Source organism: Osmerus mordax, chromosome 21, assembly GCF_038355195.1.
Source record: "Osmerus mordax isolate fOsmMor3 chromosome 21, fOsmMor3.pri, whole genome shotgun sequence".
Classification (NCBI taxonomy): domain Eukaryota; kingdom Metazoa; phylum Chordata; class Actinopteri; order Osmeriformes; family Osmeridae; genus Osmerus; species Osmerus mordax.
In genome coordinates this window covers 8,352,357-8,371,558 of record NC_090070.1, presented here as the reverse complement: position 1 = coordinate 8,371,558, position 19,202 = coordinate 8,352,357, and the positions used below count along the sequence as shown (strand labels likewise).

At 52.8% G+C, this 19,202-nt stretch overlaps 1 protein-coding gene across 1 annotated transcript in view; it reads right to left on the bottom strand.

Annotated features, from left to right (window-relative positions):
- ntn1a (netrin 1a) overlaps positions 1 to 19,202 on the bottom strand; it is a 55,159-nt gene that overhangs the window by 20,323 nt on the left and 15,634 nt on the right. The window contains exon 2 of the mRNA XM_067259617.1: positions 1,095 to 1,283. Coding sequence (XP_067115718.1) covers positions 1,095 to 1,283 — 189 coding nt within the window. The remainder of the gene's footprint in view (positions 1 to 1,094; positions 1,284 to 19,202) is intronic.

The following is a 19,202-nucleotide window of genomic DNA, read 5'->3' as shown; positions in this document are numbered from 1 at the left end:
AATGGATTCTGCCGTAGATGTGTGTGTTTGTGTGTGTTTTTTCTCGGAGAGCCTACCTGTCAAACTGACTGATTGGCTGGTTGGTTTATTTATTTACTTCCTGGTGAATGATGTGGGAAAACACAGGCTTAAACTGTCAGCAGGCGGCTAATATTTCCCTCTGGGTTACTGCCCTTGGAAGAAAGCGATCTGAAGGAGAGCAGGTATGTGTGTGTGTGTGTGTGTGTGTGTGTGTGTGTGTTGGGAGGGGGTGGGGTACGTTTGAGCTATCCCCCAGGCTTGTTTGTACAGGGTTTCATCTCCTGTTATCTTTCCCTTTAGCTAAAGGAGAGGTGAGAAAACATAGCTTCTTCTCTCTCCTCTCTGTCTCTCTCTGTCTCTCACTGTCTCTCTCTCTCTCTCTCGGTGTCTCTCTCTCTCTGTCTGTGACCCCAGTAACCTGTGGGGGAGAGGGGCAGAGCATGTCGGCGTTTTTCACCCCTACTGCCTACATGATGATGAGCACACCTGTGTGGGGGGTGTGCTCTGGCTCACACACACACACACACACACAATCCTCTCGCTCATTTCTGACCTGCGCCAGGGATCACTTCGCACCTCAGGTCTGTTTGTTTTGCTTGTCCTGTCAGCCCCCTCCCCCAGATGAATCCAAATAACTCTGTGTCGGTGAGGGGACCCCCCGCCTCTTCCCCCCCCACGCCTCCACAGACCCCAGACCCATCTCCGCTGACAGACCAAGATGGGGGGGGGAAGACAGGGCTGGAATGTGTGGATTACTGTGCTTTCCAAAACTCCTATCTCCACTCAATTGTTTTAATATGCGACATCGAGTGACAAGATAACAAGACGGTCGTGTAATAATTTGCTTTGCTCTGAACTTAGGATTCTCTTACCTGCATAACAACTATCAACTCACCTATCCCTCTGTTTTTTTTTTAACTCTCTCTAGCTTTCATTTATGCGGTGCATGGATACTATCGAGTGAAAAGGTTGGCCCTGCGTTTTCCTTCGATACCGAGTGCGATGGTGTGAGTACACTCCTCTCAGGAAGCCACAGGAGGGTTCGTGAGTTGGGCCGGGCGAGGCCGTCGTACCTTTGCAGGCCTTCCTGTGGGAGATGGGCTTGGACAGGTCCCGGTAGTAGCCCTCCTTGCAGTAGTGGCAGTGGCGCCCCGCCGTGTTGTGGCGACAGTTGAGGCAGACCCCTCCGCTCTTCCTCCCTGACAGCTTGTACAGCTCCATGTTGAAGCGACAGCGGCGGGCGTGCAGGTTGCAGTTACAGGCTGTTGGGGAGAGACAGAGAGAGAGAGACAGAGAGAGAGAGAGAGGGGTAGGGAGGAAGAGGGAGGAAGGAAGGGAAATAATATAGATGTGTTCATTACAATCGGTTCCGTTTGTTTACGTTCCTAGAGAGTGTACTGAGCCTCTCCAAGCTGTCCGCCTCTCTGGCAGGCCTGCCCAGGACCAGACACCTGATAAAGCAGTAACTCCTAGTCTGCTCCGAGCTGCTGTTTGTAAACCACATCAGATCCCCCACAGCCCTCTGAGGTCTGCACCGGCAGTAGGAGCAGTGACAGCCTCCCGTTAATGAGGTCAGCTCCTCTCTCCATCTGCCCTCCTCTCTCTTTCTCTTTACGCATTCTCCTCCCAATCCCAGAGACCCCTCCCTCCCCCCCCCCCTCCTTCGCCCGTACGGAGCTCCGTCGCTGCTTGTTAACTAATGAATAAAGTTGCTACCGTGGAGTTTAATTAGCCGGCAGATGTTTATTCATGAGCGCTCCCCTCTCTTTTCCCTCCGACGTGCTTCATTAAGCGGCGGCGAGGCGGCGGGCCCGCGCCTCATGCATTATTTACTGCCGGACGGCGAATAGTTTCTCTGTGGCGATGGAGCCCGCTCCCTCCTCCTACCGCGCTGGACAAGGAGGGAGGGAAAGAGGGAGGGAAAGAGGGAGGGAAAGAGGGAAGGATGAAGGCAAGGAGGGAGGTGGGGTAGGAGGGAGGTAGGGAGGGGTAGTGTCCCCATTGGGGACGACCCTGCCACATCAGGCCATGTTTCCTCCAACTCTCCTCTCCGCTACGCCCCCCCCCCCCCCCCCCCCCCGAAAGTGGGTCTCGGTATCATCTGCCTATCATCATGGAGGGAGCTGGAGCCCTTCTCAGTTTACTCAGGTTGGGAGCAGGGCTAGAGTGTGTTTGCCGTCAGAACTGATACTGTAATTAGCTCCTTAGCACAGGAAGCCGTCTCCGGGGCCCCTGCTTACACACGTATATGCTTGTGCGATTGCACTCACACACACAAACACGCAGTGCAATCCCTGATATATGGGTCAGGTTCCCCATGATCTGGCAGGGGCAGGGGACACCAGGGTCCCTAATTAGTACTGTCCCCTAGTGCTGCTCCTTCTGCTTCTCTCTCTCTTTTTCCCTCTCTTTTTCCCTCTCTCTCTCTCTCTCTTTTTCCCTCTCTCTCTCTCTCTCTCTCTCTCTCTCTTTTTCCCTCTCTTTTTCCCTCTCTCTCTCTCTCTCTTTTTCCCTCTCTCTCTCTCTCTCTCTTTTTCCCTCTCTCTCTCTCTCTCTCTTTTTCCCTCTCTCTCTCTCTCTTTTTCCCTCTCTCTCTCTCTCTTTTTCTCTCTCTCTCTCTCTCTCTCTCTCTCTCTCTCTCTCTCTCTCTCTCTCTCTCTCTCTCTCTCTCTCTCTCTCTCTCTATCTCTGTCTCTCTCTCTCTCTCTCTCTCTCTCTCTCTCTCTCTCTGCCCTGCGCTCCTTTGTGTCCCTCTCTCGGCACGCTAGTCCTTCTCACTCGCCCTTCTCCCGGTCTTTCTCGCCCTCTGACAGGCTCAGTTAGCCTCGGCTTCGGCCTCAGCTGAAGCCCTCCGCTCCCGGGGCCTCACGGGGTAGGAACCTATCCTTCCCAAGCCTGCATAGCCTGCCTGGAGGGCACAGGGATTAGCATGAGGAAGCTAACTAGCGCATCGCTGCTCACCCAGAGCAGCTGAGAAGTCTCTGTTACATTTCGCAGTGTTCCTCACTCCCTGCCTAATGAATGGAATAGGGATTTAGAACAAGGGAACCTGGATGAGGTACGCTCCACCTAACGGAGCCTATGTCGAGTTAGCGCTACGGAACAAGTTGAATGCACATGAAGGCCGTTTTCCAGATCTGGATTAACCCCTAGTCCTAGCCATGACAACCTTCATCCAATCTTTCTCTCACTCTGGGACTAGGTTTCTCCTGGTCAGTGTCTGGGGAACCTGGACCGTAGCGTGTGCGCGGTGGGACAGGAAGGTGTGTGTTTGCAGGTGTCCTGTTTCATAAGATACATCTTGCACAATAGGAGGGGAGCCAAGCGCACCTTATGTGAACTCTGAGCCTCTTAGACGTGTGTTCCAAGCGCACTCAATCCCCCCCCCCACAGGCTTCTGTCAAGCTGCTGTCAGTGTGCTGTCTCCATTGATATACAGGTTCGGGGGGGGGGGATCTCTGCGTACTCTGAGGTGGATTACAGGTACCTGACTTGATACTCGTACCCAAGACGGGAACACGAGGCGCGGGGTTTTATGAGAGGTATGACGAGCGCGAAACGGTGTTTGAAATCGCGTGGGAGTCGTTTTTTTTCTTTCTCTCGCCCGACGGCATTTTTCGTGCGTTTAATTAAAAAACAGTCAAAGATGAAAGACGGGGTGTTTTGCCTGGCATTGTCTCATCAGGTTTCCAACTCCGGTACGAAATGTTTCCTCTCGGCGATCAGTCTGCTTGGTACATTAGTGTAAAACTGACTGACCCTTTTTCCTGTAATACAGGCGAAAAGATTGCTCCTTTACTGCAGAATGAACTGAGGGCACTGGTGACATTGTAATTAACCCTAATACTCGAAGTGGAGTGACCGGTACCATCCACGCTGGGATGTTTATGGGATTCTGCTATAGGAGCCACAGGTTGTTTTCAGACCTGCGCTGACCTGGGACATTCTCAGCACTGCGGTTTCATAGACACAGCATGCGAAACCTTCACTGCTGATGAGACTCATATGGGAATGACACACACTCAACTAAGGGCACCTGGAGGAACACCAGACAGCCCCCGCCCCCCCTCGCCCTCCAACACTCTGCTGGGAGATTGTCGTGATAAGAGCACAGCCAAATGAGGGCGAGCGCTCGATTGTGAATGCACGCACGTCCACACACACACACACACACACACACAGGCTGCTCCTAACACCTGCTCTTTGGGGCAGATAGGATTCAGGGTGGCTGCCCCTTAGAGGAAAGACAAACACAAGCAGCAGCTTACTGCTGCCAAGATATCAGCTCCCACACCTAAGGCCCACAGAGCCAACAAAGCTCCTAGCTATGACACACACACACACACACAGCCAGATGCTTGACACCCAGTTTGTGCTTTGAAGTGCTCTTTTCCTCTCGCCCACATTCAGTGTTGCGTCTTCACCTTAAGGATACGAGTGCCTCTAATTGGCGTCGTGATGGCAAAATGGCTACCCTCAAAGTCGAAACTATGCATGCTGGTACTCAGGTCTCACGGGAGCGGCTGGACCCAGACTAACATTCCTAACCGAGTGGTGAGCGGAACATCATCATGGAACGACGTCGTCTGAAAGATGGACAGATAAGCGTATGTGCGATTGGTTTATTTCAAAATCGAAAGGCTAGGGTGGAATATATACAGATAAATGTTTATGACCGAGTAAGCTTGCTTTTGCAAATGCTGAATAAAAACACATTAAGGCTGTCGAGGCAATTTGGTATCGCCATCTAGAACCATCTGAAATGCCCCAGCTCGCTGCAGTTCACAACTGGCTAATCACACACAGGTGGGCAGTGAAAAATGTGTCTTCTGATACCTTTAACACACGTGTAATTGAGTTAACCGGATGAGGATAAGCTTACCCAAAGCTTTTGACAACTTCTGAAAAGTCAAAAACAAAAGCCCTTTGGAATGACACTATTACGGTTCTTATTTAGTCTTTTAAATGCAGGCTTTAGCGGGAAACTGGCTGTTATCTGTTGCCTCTGTATATAAAAAACATAGAGCCCCTAAACAGTGTTTATGTATCTAGCAGAATTGGCAGATTTCTGCTGGTTTTCTTGAGCGGTTCCCAGCCTATCGGAATGACCCGGTCCTATTTCCTGCACACATACTTGTTTTCTCAATTAAGGAGAAAACTTGTCGTGGAGGCTCCGGGTTGTATACTTAACTGGTGATAAGCTTCCCTCTCATTGGTAGCTTGCTTCAAGGCAAACAAAGTGGACACTGGTCGCTAATACCACTAAACTTTTCTCAATGATTCCCCTCTGAATCTCTTTCCCTCGATGAAGTAGAAAGCATTTGCAGCGACCCCTTGCAACATTTCTAAGATAACCATATGCAAACTGCAGCAAAACAGCAGTCATTCCAGACCAGTGGTCTACAGACAGAAAACACCAATTATTTGGTAGTGCCGCACAAACCTGCATTAAAACCAGGACCACCCACGGTGCACAACTATAGCCTGACATTAAGACGACGCAAAACTTCCCCAAAACCCCCATCCCTCCTTCCCTCTCTGACCGCGCCTCTGTTGAACAGTTTGGGTTTGTATTCGGGGTTCGGAAGGGGATAGGTAGGAGGTTGGGGGGAGGAGGGGGGGGGGGGGGAGGGGGAGGGGGACATGTTGATCTAGAGTTCTAGAGTCAGTGTCAGATTCACTTGTCATACTCTCCCCATTCCCAATGACCCCACCTCTGCCCACCCCACGGTGCCCCGTCCACCCAAACATCCCCTCCCAAACCCCAACACCCTACACCCCGGCCCTGCAGACGATCCCGCTTCTCCGGGCCCGGCTTTAAAACAAACAGGCGGGAGCTCATACACGGACAGTTTACTTTTAATCCTGCGGGCGCCCCTGAAAGTAATCAGATTAGCTCCTAAAACCCCCTCAAGACAAAATGAGAAAATATTGGATGTCTGCTGCCTCTCCCCTGTTTTGGCTTGAGAGGGGTATTCAGTGGCACAGGGAGGGGGGGGGTGTGCGTGCGTGCAAGTGTGTGTGACTGTGTGTGTGTGTACTCATGTGTGCGTGCATGCAAGCGTACAGTACATACGGTATTTCGAAAGGGATTCAGCTGAATGAACTGGACTAATTCTACCACTAAATAACCAACCACATGCTTGGTTATTTAGTATCATTCTCTCTGTCTCTCTCTCTGTCTGTCGCTCTCTCTCTCTCTCTTTGTCTGTCCTTCTGTCTTTCACTTATTTCTCTGGGAAACTCACCACACACAATGCCAGAGAGCGATGGAAGGTAGACCTGTCTATCATTAGACACACGTTCTTTCAGACGACCGCTGTCAATCTACCTCACATGTAGATAAACATCAAGCTGATAGGATGAGTGTGTAAGCGCACGCATGTGCCAGCACGCCCAGGCCCGCACGGCTGTGCTAAGCCGCGCTTTCGAAAAGTCCCAGAAGCACATCGCGCAATCCGAGCACATCCTCACAAGCTTTTTAAAGCACATTTAGACATCATGATATTGTTTATTATTAAAAAGATATTCTCATACTCGGGCTTAACGTCAGCATTACTGTGTAAGTGCAGCAGTCGCAAGCAATCATCCCGATTCCCATTTGCGTTGAGCAGACTCTTGCAGGTGATGGCTGGCAGCCAGGTGAATACAATGTTGACACTTTCCTTGGCGGTGATTACCAAGCGCTGTGTTTATGACAGTTACTTCTAGCCATGCCTCGTAGCCACGGCAATGCTGTGATGTGTCAGGACCACACCAACCCATGGGCAGGGTGATTCACATGCTCTGGAATTCCACAGCAAACGAGAAAGACAAAATAATCGTTTCTGTGCGAAACTCGTGTTTTTCCCAAAACAGCCCAACATCTCCCTTTCTGTAAAGCCCATAATAAAAGCCGACATTGTGTAGGAATATATTTAAAAAAACACAGTGATCTGGGAGTGGGGAAACATTTACACTACAGTATGGTGCTGGATCCTGGAGTGGTTGTGCATAGACTGTCATTCCCTCTCTCTCTCTACATATCAACTAATCGTTTATTCCATGACAACAACCGGTTTAGTCCTGTTGCCACAGTTGCATTGGTTTGTTTATTTTCCCTTTTAACACCGGAATAATATTCTCTTTTTTAGTGTTTGTTGATCCAGACACTGCTACGACGTTTGCTGGGAATTCCCATATAAAATGTAGGCTAATGGAAGACATCTCCAGGGAGTTTGATACATGACATCATACGCAGAACAATGCCTTTTTCTAGACGTTCCCTTTGGATACAATTATGGCATCAAATAAAATGTAATTGCGCCAGGCTTGACAGTTAAAACTTCAAATGGCATGTCTGTATGTGTGTGTGTGTACAATTTCCAAGGCAATCTTCAAAAGGCATCTAAATTGTCTGACAATTGACCAATAAAGTGCACCAAAAAACAACAAAAAATCCAATTACTCCAAGTATTTGTTTAAATGAAATTAGCATTATTATATCTTTGAACAATAAAATCATATTGCATTGTCAGATTTTGACCCATAAATTAGACTTTATAATACAATATATTCTTGAAACACAGGTAACCATAATTAATTTTTCTTCCTTTGCCCTTTTTTCCAGACTGTTTCAAAATTCCCAGGTTAAACTTAGTAAACATTTAATTACGTACTATTTTTAAAAGAGCCAGTTGTTATGTTGGAGGTAAAAACCCACAACCGCATGGGCTTGCGCCATGAGAGGAGTCAATGATAATGAGGATGAAAGAATCGTTCTACAAGTTTCCGAAACGCGAAATCTAAACTATTTAAATTGGCATAACTGAACCGACCTCCCTCCTCCATCAGGATGTGAAAAAACTCAAATCCAAACCACCTTCGCTATGATGTAAACAACTGACTGGATCAGAGAACGCAGCAGGAAGAAACACATTAAGATTGAAGTCTTTGATCAACTTAACCCAAGGTGACAAGCCCTTGAATAACAAGGCCAAATCCAGATCGCTTTTCAAACGTTCTGGAAGGAGCCGGGCCTGAGTCGACGCTACACCTTTAATGCGACCCACATTGGAGCGGCCCCTGCTGAGTTAAGGCGTGAGGAAGAAGGGGCACATGGCTGCAACGCTGTCTCCCTTCGCACCTGGGCCTGCGTCAGCGCGTACGCAACTTTAATTGAACACAACTGGAAGCGGTTGCGTTGCGTGGGACGGTACTTGATCAACTCCGTGCCCTCTCATTGGAACATTTCCCCCCGCAATCAGCGCCAATCTATTTATTGTTTAAGCCCTAAACAACTCCTGTTCACTGATGACTGATGGGAACTTCTCGGCTCCTCTCGCGTCGATCCGCTTGGTGTTTCATTCTGATCAAGTGGGAGTGTAAATATTTTCATTCTTCCTATCTCGGAGCTGTCGGAGCTCATTAAAACTTGATGCGGAGGGGAGGGGGAGGTGGAGAAGGAGGGGAGGTGTGGTGCGGGGAAGAGGTGAGGGGTGAGGTGTGGTGTGGGGGTGGAAGGCGTAAGAGGTGAGGCGTGGGGTGGGGAGGGGGGGGGGGGCGTGAGGAGGGGTGGTCTCGAGGGGTTTGTGGAGCGGGTCAGGCTGACACAAGAGCAGTGCGAGACCTCCCTGAAGCTGTGGACGCGGGCAAGGCGAAGAGAGAGGCCGCGATCATATCAGGGCTCATTTCATTTCTTTATCGCGGCCAATTAGTGGTAGCACTTCTCTTCCCTGAGGCCTTGCTTCTCTTTCTCTCCCCCCCCCAACCCCCCCACCCCCTTTCTCTTTCTCCCTCCATCTTTTTTTAGTGTCTAATAACCCTGGCTCGGCTCAGCATCTCAAGGTTCTCCAACAGCGAAAGGGCATATTCCGCACGCACACATTTTTAATTACTCTTCTCCTGGCATATGCTCATGCTTTTTACCCGTGTGCTGCTAGTTACAGCCGTGCATTTCCCTAATTGAACCTACGCAGGAATATTCATCCCAGGCCTATGTTTGTATCCTACAAACATTTCAAACGATTAACTCTGATTATCCCGCCAAACAAGTTAATCTCAACTGCCGGACTCTTTTTTTTTCTCTCTCTCAGTTAGCTTGTTTCTTTTTCCTTTCTTTTTCCAAATGTAACAATCAACGTGTTTTCATAATTAGCATTCTCGTATCGGGAGAGTTCGTGCAATTGCCCTCAAGGGGCAGATGGGGCGACCAGCAGTGGGAGCACTGGTGTTCTGTGTCGAAGGCGAATAAGACCTGGTCAGATTAACCCACCAGCCGCAATTAGGGAGGGGGTGAGAGCGACGGTTCCTCCTAATGAAGAGCTGGTGGACTGAGGCTAGGTCCTTTCTAGGGCTGATGTTAAGCAGCAGGATTTAGCTTGGAGAGAAGACACACCCAGAGGAGATGGTGCAAGGTTATACATCTCCATTTCTACCTGTACATCTTGATAACTATAGTTACTTGTCAAAGTGTTATATATATATATATATTGCCTAAACTGAACTGTGTTTGGGAGCTTATCTATGAAGGTGAGAGGAGATGCCGTTTGTAAGGTACAGCCCGTAACAGCAGCTTGTAAAAGCAGCTTGTAACAGCAGCCTGTGCTAGTCCTAAATGAGCTTGTAACAGCAGCTTGTCCTAGTCCTAAATGAGCTTGTAACAGCATCCTGCGCTAGTCCTAAATGAGCTTGTAACAGCATCCTGCGCTAGTCCTAAATGAGCTTGTAACAGCAGCTTGTCCTAGTCCTAAATGAGCTTGTAACAGCATCCTGCGCTAGTCCTAAATGAGCTTGTAACAGTATCCTGCGCTAGTCCTAAATGAGCTTGTAACAGCAGCTTGCCCTAGTCCTAAATGAGCTTGTAACAGCAGCTTGCCCTAGTCCTAAATGAGCTTGTAACAGCAGCCTGTGCTAGTCCTAAATGAGCTTGTAACAGCATCCTGCGCTAGTCCTAAATGAGCTTGTAACAGCAGCCTGTGCTAGTCCTAAATGAGCTTGTAACAGCAGCTTGCCCTAGTCCTAAATGGGCCTGCCCCTGTGACAGCTTTTCTCCTTCTTGGCTGCTAATCAGGCATTTCCTCTGTGGGGAGGCTGGCTCGCTACGCTGGTGGGACAGCAACAAAGCCAGCCTAATGGCCTCCCATTTCCCACATCAGCGCCTGTTTAATGGACGGCCTGCCCCATCGTTAGCCTTGCGTGGAGAGACCCTCCTCAGGCCCACTCGCCCCCCCCCCCGGCCCCCCCAGGCCTCGTCGATACTTCCGCCCCACGCTGGGACGCCATAATGGGGCCAGTTTGTAAAGAGAGGCCGCTCTGCAAGGTCTATGATCTGTGGCACCTCAATTTGCTGAGTAATCAAGGGTCTTTTGTCTAAGAGTGTGTCCTGAGGAGGAGGGAGGAGGGAGGGAGGGGGGAGGGGTAAGCTGTGTGTGTGATTCGGTGGGGCGGGGGTATGTTCAACTGTTGTGTGTGTGTGTGTGCGTCTTTGTGCATGTGGTTTGGGTGAGTAACTCCTAAATAAAGCGCTGCTGCCTGGAGGAAGAAAAAAAAAAAACAGCTCGACCCCTTCTTTGGGACAACAACGATGTAGCGACATAAAGAAGGAGCCGAGGGCGAGGCTGTTAAGAAGCGCTTGATAGCGTATTGCGTGTGTGTGTGAACTGCGCCATAAAAATGCCACGGCTGTGGGCTGATGTGGACAGGTCCCATTCAGGACTGGGGCTGGTGAAAGGCCCAGAGGGTTGAATGAGGATTCCTGCGGGCTGTCAGGTCTGCACACCCCCCACACACACCCCCTACCCCGCTCAACAATGACCACAAAGAGACCAGCCATCTTAATAGCGCGTCGGACTGACAGTTTGGGGGTGGGTGGGAAGGAGGGGGGGGGGGGGGGTGTGTTTGTGTGTGTGTGTGTGTGTGTGTGTGTGTGTGGGGCGGGGGGGGGGGGGTCGTTTGGGACGAGGCATGCAGGTGGATCGCAGCTCAAGGCAGCTCGACATGCGGTTATCGCTCGTGTCGCTCAAGTATCCTGAGATACGCAGTCACACAGGTTGTCACACACCTGTGTGACATGTCCCACAGGATGAGCACACGTGACGGCCGCATGTCAAAGGGGCCCGTGCCGAACGCCATGCGGAGGGAAGCAAACGTGGATTTACGCTTCCCAGTGTAGGGAAAACCACCATATCTGACACAGAGAAACCACCATATCTGGTTTTCACTTCCGAGCGGTTCTAGAAAACGTTGAACGGTTAGGAGGTGAAGAACGGAGACGTGGAAATGTGTCTGACTGTCGCTGAAGCGCGGTGCAAACCCCTTGTCAGCACCGCTGTCGAAGCCTGGCTGGCTAAAACAGAGCTGCTCTTTCTCAGTTGGGCCCATGTGTAACGTCCAAACGTTACCTAACAGCCTCCTATGCCACGCTAGCACTCATCTCCAAACCGCCACACGCTTTTTTTTCCAGAGATTTTTTTTCTCGCGTTCTTGTTTTGGGTTTTTTTTACCACAAGGCGCACATCTATGGAGAAAGGGGCGGGGCCAAGCTCAAATCTTGCCCCCAAACAAGGACTCCCTCTCTTGTCAAACATCGCCTCCTGTCTATGGAGGCTCCGTCTGGTTTCTATGGGACTCACTGCTGTGTGTTCTCGGACCCACGTACTGTTGCTAGGTCCTTTATGTGTGTCTCTGCCTTAGGCTAAGGGCAGGGCTGGTACTGTCAATTAGGGGAGAGGGGGGGTGAGGGGTGGGGGTGCATGCAAGGCAGAGCTAACCCTCAGTCCTTGTAAGCTTGATTTACACTTATCTGGCACCTCTGGGCAATTAGGTAGGGCCTTTTTCCCCCCCAAGTGTCTAATGAAGACCTGTCATATTCCTTACACAAAGCGGTCAGCGGAGTGTCAGGGAGGGTAAACGGCGTTTGGAAGGCTGGTGGAGTCGCTGGGAGCCTGCAGGCAGGGAAAGGCAGGGCTACGTTTCCCTGCTTTTGTCTCTCTCTCTCCGGGTCTGGGTTGAGAGAGCGGCGTGCGGATGGCAGGCCTATCGGATATCCCCGTCAACATCGTGTCGGCGACACGTTATGTCATTGCCGCGGCGAGACAAAAAGCAGAGCTTCACACAGTTTCCATTCCGTGTTTCTCTTCGAGCGGGTGGTGCTTTGTTCCTGTGTTGAGAGGTTGGGGGAGGGTTCGGACCGGGACAGGGGCTTCACACGTCGGACAATGGGACAGGGTCCCCCCCTGAGTGGTGTCTGACTCAGCCTGGGAGCTGTGCGGATGAGCCGCGGTCGAAAAGGGATGGGTCCGGAATGTTCCGCGGGATCTTTCAGGCGCTGAGCGGTGGCAGTTCACCGGGTTCTTTTCCCCTCCTTTTTTGAAACGCCGTCGCCAAGTAACTGCTGAATGACTGATTTAGAACGAGCGTCTCTCATCGCTGTTGTGGGGGCTGCAAATCACCTGCCTTTCGGGACAGACCTGGCCTTTTTGTGTCCTTCTAACCAAGTTCCATGGAGGGCTCTTCCCTCTTCGAAAATGTTTGATTAACCACTAGCCCGTAAACTCATCGCCTCGACTTCTGGCACCAGCTCACTTCGTAAACGTCAAACGTCCACGCTTGACTGACAGCAAGGGACTTCATCTAGAGGAGAAGTGGAAGAGAGGGGGAGGAGGGGAACACGACGAGGTAACTCGGCGACACTCTGACCCTCCTCTCTCTCGCTCTCGCTCTCGCTCTCGCTCTCGCTCTCGCTTCCCCCCTCTCCTCGATCTCTACGGTCTACTCCGTGTCTCTGCCTGCCTCATTAGCGACTGGAGCACGATGGGCAGTGTCGCTGCCAGGTGCTCGACCTCCGACCTCCCCCCCCCCCTTCCTGTCCGGGTCTCCTTGCAGGCCCGTGGCGTGCTTCTCCGGTGACACCCCCCTCCCACCCCACCCCCGGCAGGTGCGAGCGGCGCTCCTGCTGCTGATGTCGTTAGCGCGTGTCACCTCTGCGATTTACCGCCGGCGCTCGGCTTTAACAAGCCGCCGCGCTGCTTTATAGGAGCCCCCGCCTCGCTGGGACCGCTTTCTCAATCAAATTTATGGGGCATGAAAATGACTTCAGTCGTCGCTGAAGGCGGGGACACAGGGAGGGAGGGAGGGAGAGAGGGAGGGATGGCGTGGCGAAGAGGAAATTGAAGAATGGAGGGATGGAGGAATGGAAAAGGGGTAGACTATCCAACATTCCTCTACAAACCGTCCCTCTACCCCTCAGAGAAAGTGTGCCCCCCCCCCCCCCCGCCTCTCTCAGGGTATTCAGGCTGTGCTACTTAACTGACTGATCTTTCTAGATCTTTTACAACCCGTCAATTAGTGCTAAGGCTCTCCGGGGGCAGATTTGGCCTCAGTACAGGGTGGCGTAAAGAACAAGGTAAAACCGACTAAGTAGTTCTGCCGGCTGATAGAGAATGACAGAATAGTTGTGTGGTAAATGTGTGTGTTGCCTCCAATGTTCAGTAAGTATGCAGAGTGTTCATCTAGAAGTGTCCGACAGGAACTCGTGTGAAATTTGAATGAAACATGAAAAGCGCTGGAAATAAAGTCGATTTATATAAGTTTATGAATAATTATTAGGTAATGAAAGTTGGGTTAACTCGATGAACCATCCTGCCTACGGTTTCGAAGAAAAATTCTCTCTCAAGTCTTGCCGGATGACTGTACGGTGATACACACACCAGAGATTTAGGGCTGCAACGCACACACACTCCTCCACAGCTCCATACCCTAGCTTTCACTTCGTCTCCTCCACACACGAATCCCACGCACACTCAGAGGCACATACGCACACACCTCTACACGCACACCTCCACACACACACATCCACACACGCACACACATCCACACACACCTCCACACACACCTCCACACACACACCTCCACACACACACACACATCCACACACACCTCCACACACACACACCTCCACACACACTCACCTCCACACACACACACACCTCCACACACACAGACCTCCACACACACTCATCCACCCACACACACAGCAGCCTCATCATGAGTCCCAGGCTCCAGGCTGCAGCAGCACTGGGAGCGTTTGGGGCTCCAGGCTGCAGCCAGAGTGTAAACAGAGAGAGGCCAGTCTGACGTGCCGGGCGGTCGGGGAGGCCATTCACACCGTCTCGGCCCCGACGTCTTTCAAGATAAAACACACAACCCGCCGTGGCTACTTAACGCCTGGTCTGCTCCCCCCCCCCCCTGGGCTCCCCCCCGGGGGGGGGGGGGGGGGGGGGGGTGGGGGGGGCAGCCTTCACGTTGTCACCGGCGGGGTGTGGGAGCAAGGTGCGCGTCGGGTGTCAGCGTGCATTTTTGACTCCTGGCCACACGTCGAGCGCCATCTGTCCTATGGAGAGGAGGGAGTGCGCAGGAAGCCGCTCGGACCGTAAATCAGGAGCCCCGGCGCCCCACTTCATCGCCGACCCTGACACGTTTATAGTTTTATTCCTCCTCGCTTTTGTCCTCGCCTCCCTCCCGTTCCGTTAACGGCGCCGTTCTTGCGTTTCTATGGTTGAGAGTGTGTCCGCAGACATGTGTCTGTCTGAACGTGTGGGATATGCGCGTGCGTATGTGTGTCCGGCGCGCGTGATTGCGCGCACGTGCTCGTGCGTGCCTTGCGTCTGTGCGTGCGGGTCTGCACATGTGTGTGTGTGTGTGTGTATGCGGTGTATAGAAGGGACTTTGCTTCTGGGCCCAGGCCCATGTTTCCTCCAGCCTCGTGTGAGCCGGGCTTCAAAGGCCCGAGGCCATGGACGCTTAGAGCCGGTAATGGACTGTGAAGCCGATGGGTGCTTCTGCCTCTGCCCGGCCGTTGTTCTTGGAAGGTGCAACGGAGAGAAGCTGTGTGTGTGTGTGTGTGTGTGTGTGTGTGTAGCAGGATGAGCTCACGCACACACACCCTGCCAGGCTCCCCCCGGGGCCTCGCCAGGCACGCTCACGTCAGGACGGCGCCGTCGTCCGGGTAACGAGCACCACGTTGAGAAGCGCCGGATCAACCAGCCTGTGGGTTATGTAGGTCGCGTATGGAAGCGCCGTCAGTACGTACGTGCCTGAAGACCGACGGGGGAAATGATGCAAGAGCCAAGCCTTCTTGCCGAGTTTTTAGCCGCGTTGAGGTCCTGCGCGATAACCACCGGACCCCACCGCAGGACGAGCCTCTTGCAACACAGGACGAGGAAACAACGGCATGGCACGACCAGAGGCCAGCATTGTACTGGGAGGATTGCACAAGGCCAAGTCACCATGAAGGAGAGAGCCAAGCCATAACTGTGACATCTTTACGAGGGGGGTTTCAATTATCAGGCTAAAAATGGGGAACCGCGTCCATCCAGGAATAACAGAGGACGGGGAGAGGGAGGGGGGTCTGAGGGGGGGACGGGGGGGGGGACAGGGGGGAAAGGACAGGGGAAGACGAGGGGGGCTGTTGTGTTTAAGGGGTACGGCGTCCAGCTGGTTTGGTCCACGTAGATTGCTTCTGACACTGATGGAGCGGAGGTGTTATTGCTGTACCGGGTCCAGAGACCACAGTTACCATCCGACCACATGAGCCTGCCCGGGTATTCCCGCTGCCTACGGCCTCCCCCGCCCCGCCCCGCCCCTACCCCGTTCTCAGACCACCCCCACCACCCACCGCCGCCACACAGCCCCTAACCATTTGGAACAGAAGCCCCCATGAGGGCTTGTGTGTTGTTCAGGGGGACTTAAGGAAGACTAAGGGCTGGGAGAGTTCCGGACACTTCTGACCCGGGGTGGGAAGGACACAGAGGGTGGAAGTGTGTGTGTGTGTGTGTGGGGGGGGGGATGATTAAGAGCGTCACCAGCCCGCACTGCCAGGGTAGAAATCTTGGAAGCTGGAAGGGTTTCTTGCCCCGAGTTGTGCAACCAAGTACAGATTTGTGCCTGTAATGTGACAATGGAGGCCTGGCCATTAAAGAGCATTTATAAGCTCAGTGTGGGAGTGTGTCACGGTTCCAAACGGTTCTGGAACCTGAGGTAGCCTTGAACTAAAGAGGAGAAGCAGAAAAAAACATTCCGAGATGTTCCAGCTCGTGGTCATGGAAAGAATGGAAAGAACTGCGTTGTGTCAGTGCAAACCCTCTGGAGTCCCACCCTCATCCTTCAACCCCTCCATCCCTCCATCCCTTCATCTATCCATCTGTCCAGAAGATGATTTAAGGATTTATTAGTTCCCCCACCAGAAGACAAGATGGAGGAGCAGGGGGAGGGGGGGGGGGGGGAAACAGCTCATTATTTTTAATGTCTCATTTCAAAGTATGATTTATTCCGACAAAGGCCGGGGGTAAGAGTTCATCTCGGAGGACAACCTTATGGGGGGGCGTGGGGGGGGGGGGGGTGAGACGAAAGACTGTCCGCCGGAGCTACAGAACGCCCACAGAAGAGCCGCAAACCACGACGACCCTGAACTCCGTCTCCGCGGGCACGCACCTGAAGCCCGCGCTGTGCCTACCGTAGCTAGGATACGCCCTGTGGCCCGTGCTGTGCCTACCGTAGCTAGGATACGCCCTGTGGCCCGCGCTGTGCCTACCGTAGCTAGGATACGCCCTGTGGCCCGCGCGACCCGTCCGTGTGTTGGGAGCAGGACGGCCGCGGTGCAGCGAAGCCTTCCGAGAGCTTTGGAGCGCGGCCCGTGTGGCCGGTCAGGGGGCTATCTGGTATCAGGGGGCTATCAGGGGGCTATCTGCTCAGCCCTGCCTGCTCAGCCCTGCCTGCTCAGCCCGGCCTGCTCAGCCCTGCCTGCTCAGCCCGGCCCCAAGCAGATGTCCAGAGGGATGTGGAAGAGAGGAAGGGAGAGGAATCTCACAGAGCCTGACAGATTATTAACATCAGGGTGGGTGACAGGAAACGGGGGGGCGTGGGGGGGAGAGGGGGCTGAACTGGAAGAGCTTCCTATGCCAGATAGCCTATGGAGATCTCAACATTTACCTGTGGGATCTCTGCTGGCCACAAGCTAGTGCTCTGCCGGGTCTCTTTGGCTGCTGAACGCCAGCTCAGCGTTCTGCAGCAGACTGAAAGTGGTTGTGTAATTTACGTCAGGAATAATATTACCTTTAATGTGCTATTGATTCGGAAGATATTTTCTTATGTTTGCTCTGGAAGGAAGGTCTCAACTGAGGAACGATTGTGTTAAAAAGCCAGGAAAATTGACTATAATTATCAAATGGACCACTTACACTTAATCTATTGAAAATGTCTTCAGGAGAAAATACTTTAACCTTCTAGCATAGAAAGGTACTTTTTGTGTCTGAAGGATACAGCTGATCTAAGCGGACGGCATGAACAAATGATGAATATTTGTAGAAGATTACGTCTAAAACCTACTAAATCCATAACATCCACGTTAAGACCTCAAAGTATTCAAACATTTCCCCCAAATATATTTTCATTCATAATTGTGACTATACTTTAATCTTTGTCACTGCTGTAAAATCCGTGGAGCTTGCCTGCAGCGCATTAAAGACATTGCAAACCAAGGGGAATGGATCCATATCATCTAACAGTACACACACCTAAACCCCCCTACACACACCCACCCACACACACACACACACACAAAAGGCCAGAAAGGTGTCATTTCCGTCTAAGGTCACGGGCCGTAGCGCGGTGCAGCCCAAACACTCGCTCGTGTTATTGTATTCCTTCAACTCCCTCTCTTCTCCGCCTGCTTGTTATTGGGCCTCAGCGCTCACCTCATTTCCCAACTCGTCGCTATGGCAACACCCCCGGCCGTCGTCCGCGGAAACCGGATACCGGTGTCTCCGCTCGCGGGGGCCGTCCCATGGAAACGCAGCCGGCTGCCCCGGGTAAATAAACGTTTGTCGTGGGAGGGCAAGGGCCACGGTAAGGGCTCAGTGTGCTGATGCTTATCAGACACACACGTTCACACCCACTGACACATTTGCCAAAACCTCTCAGGCCGACACAAAAGCCCTTACCTCATATCAGCAGGGCATAGTTCCGTAACTCTCTAAAAAAGGGCGGACGGGGAAGGAAGGGGCGAGGGTCGCGCCCCTAGCCAGGGTCAGATTGGCTACCGTTCGAGATCTTATCGCCGTGGTACCGAGCGCTACAGAGACACACGGGCACTGCAACATCTGCTGGTGGGGCACTGTATGGAGAGGAGAGGAGAGGGGAAGAGAGGGGAAGAGAGGAGAGGAGAGGAGAGGGGAGGGGAAGAGAGGAGAGGAGAGGGGAGGAGAGGGGAAGAGAGGGGAGGGGAAGAGAGGGGAGGAGAGGAGAGGGGAAGAGAGGGGAAGAGAGGAGAGGGGAGGAGAGGGGAAGAGAGGAGAGGGGAGGATAGGGGAAGAGCGGGGAGGGGAAGAGAGGGGAGGGGAAGAGAGGGGAAGAGAGGAGAGGGGAGGGGAGGAGAAGAGAGGAGAGGGGAAGAGAGGGGAGGGGAAGAGAGGGGAGGGGGGAAGAGAGGGGAGGAGAGAAGAGGAAAGGAGAGGGGAAGAGAGGAGAGGGCAGGAGAGGAGAGGGGAAGAGAGGAGAGGGGCGTGGAGTGGAGGGGGGGAGGGGAGGGGAGGGGAGGGGAGGGGAGGGGAAGAGAGGAGAGGAGAGGAGAGGAGAGGGGTGTGGAGTGGAGGGAAGGGGAGGGGAGGGGAGGGGAGGGGAGGGGGAGGGGAGGGGAGGGGAGGGGAGGGGAGGGGGGGGAAGAGAAGAGAGGAAAGGACAGTAAAGGAGAGCAAACCAGAAGAAAGGAAAGGAAAGGAGAGCAGAGAAGAGGAGTAAGGAGAGTGGGGTAGGAAAGAAAGGGAGATGAAAGTGTTGAGAACAAGCAGCCCACCCATGGCCGAGTCTGGCCTCGCTCCGCACCTTTCCCCCCCCCCCCCCCGAGACTCGTCCGGGGAAGACAGGAGAGAGAGAGAGCGCTCTTATCGATCGTCCCTCATCGTAGCCTCGCTTTCATCTCCTGCCAGCAACCTGTCCGGCCGGCCAGGGGGGAAATAAGTAGTGGAAAAATGCGGGGGAGAAAAGGGGAGGGAACGTTTCCAAATCCCAGGAATCATGGAGAGCTGGGAGACAGAGGTGAGGCAGTCCGCTCCCGTAACCTCTCGTCTCGACGCCGTCTCTTTCCATTCTTATCTCGTGAGGGGGGAAAACGGGAGAGACGTGGTTTAGGGCCCGAGCGCAACAGC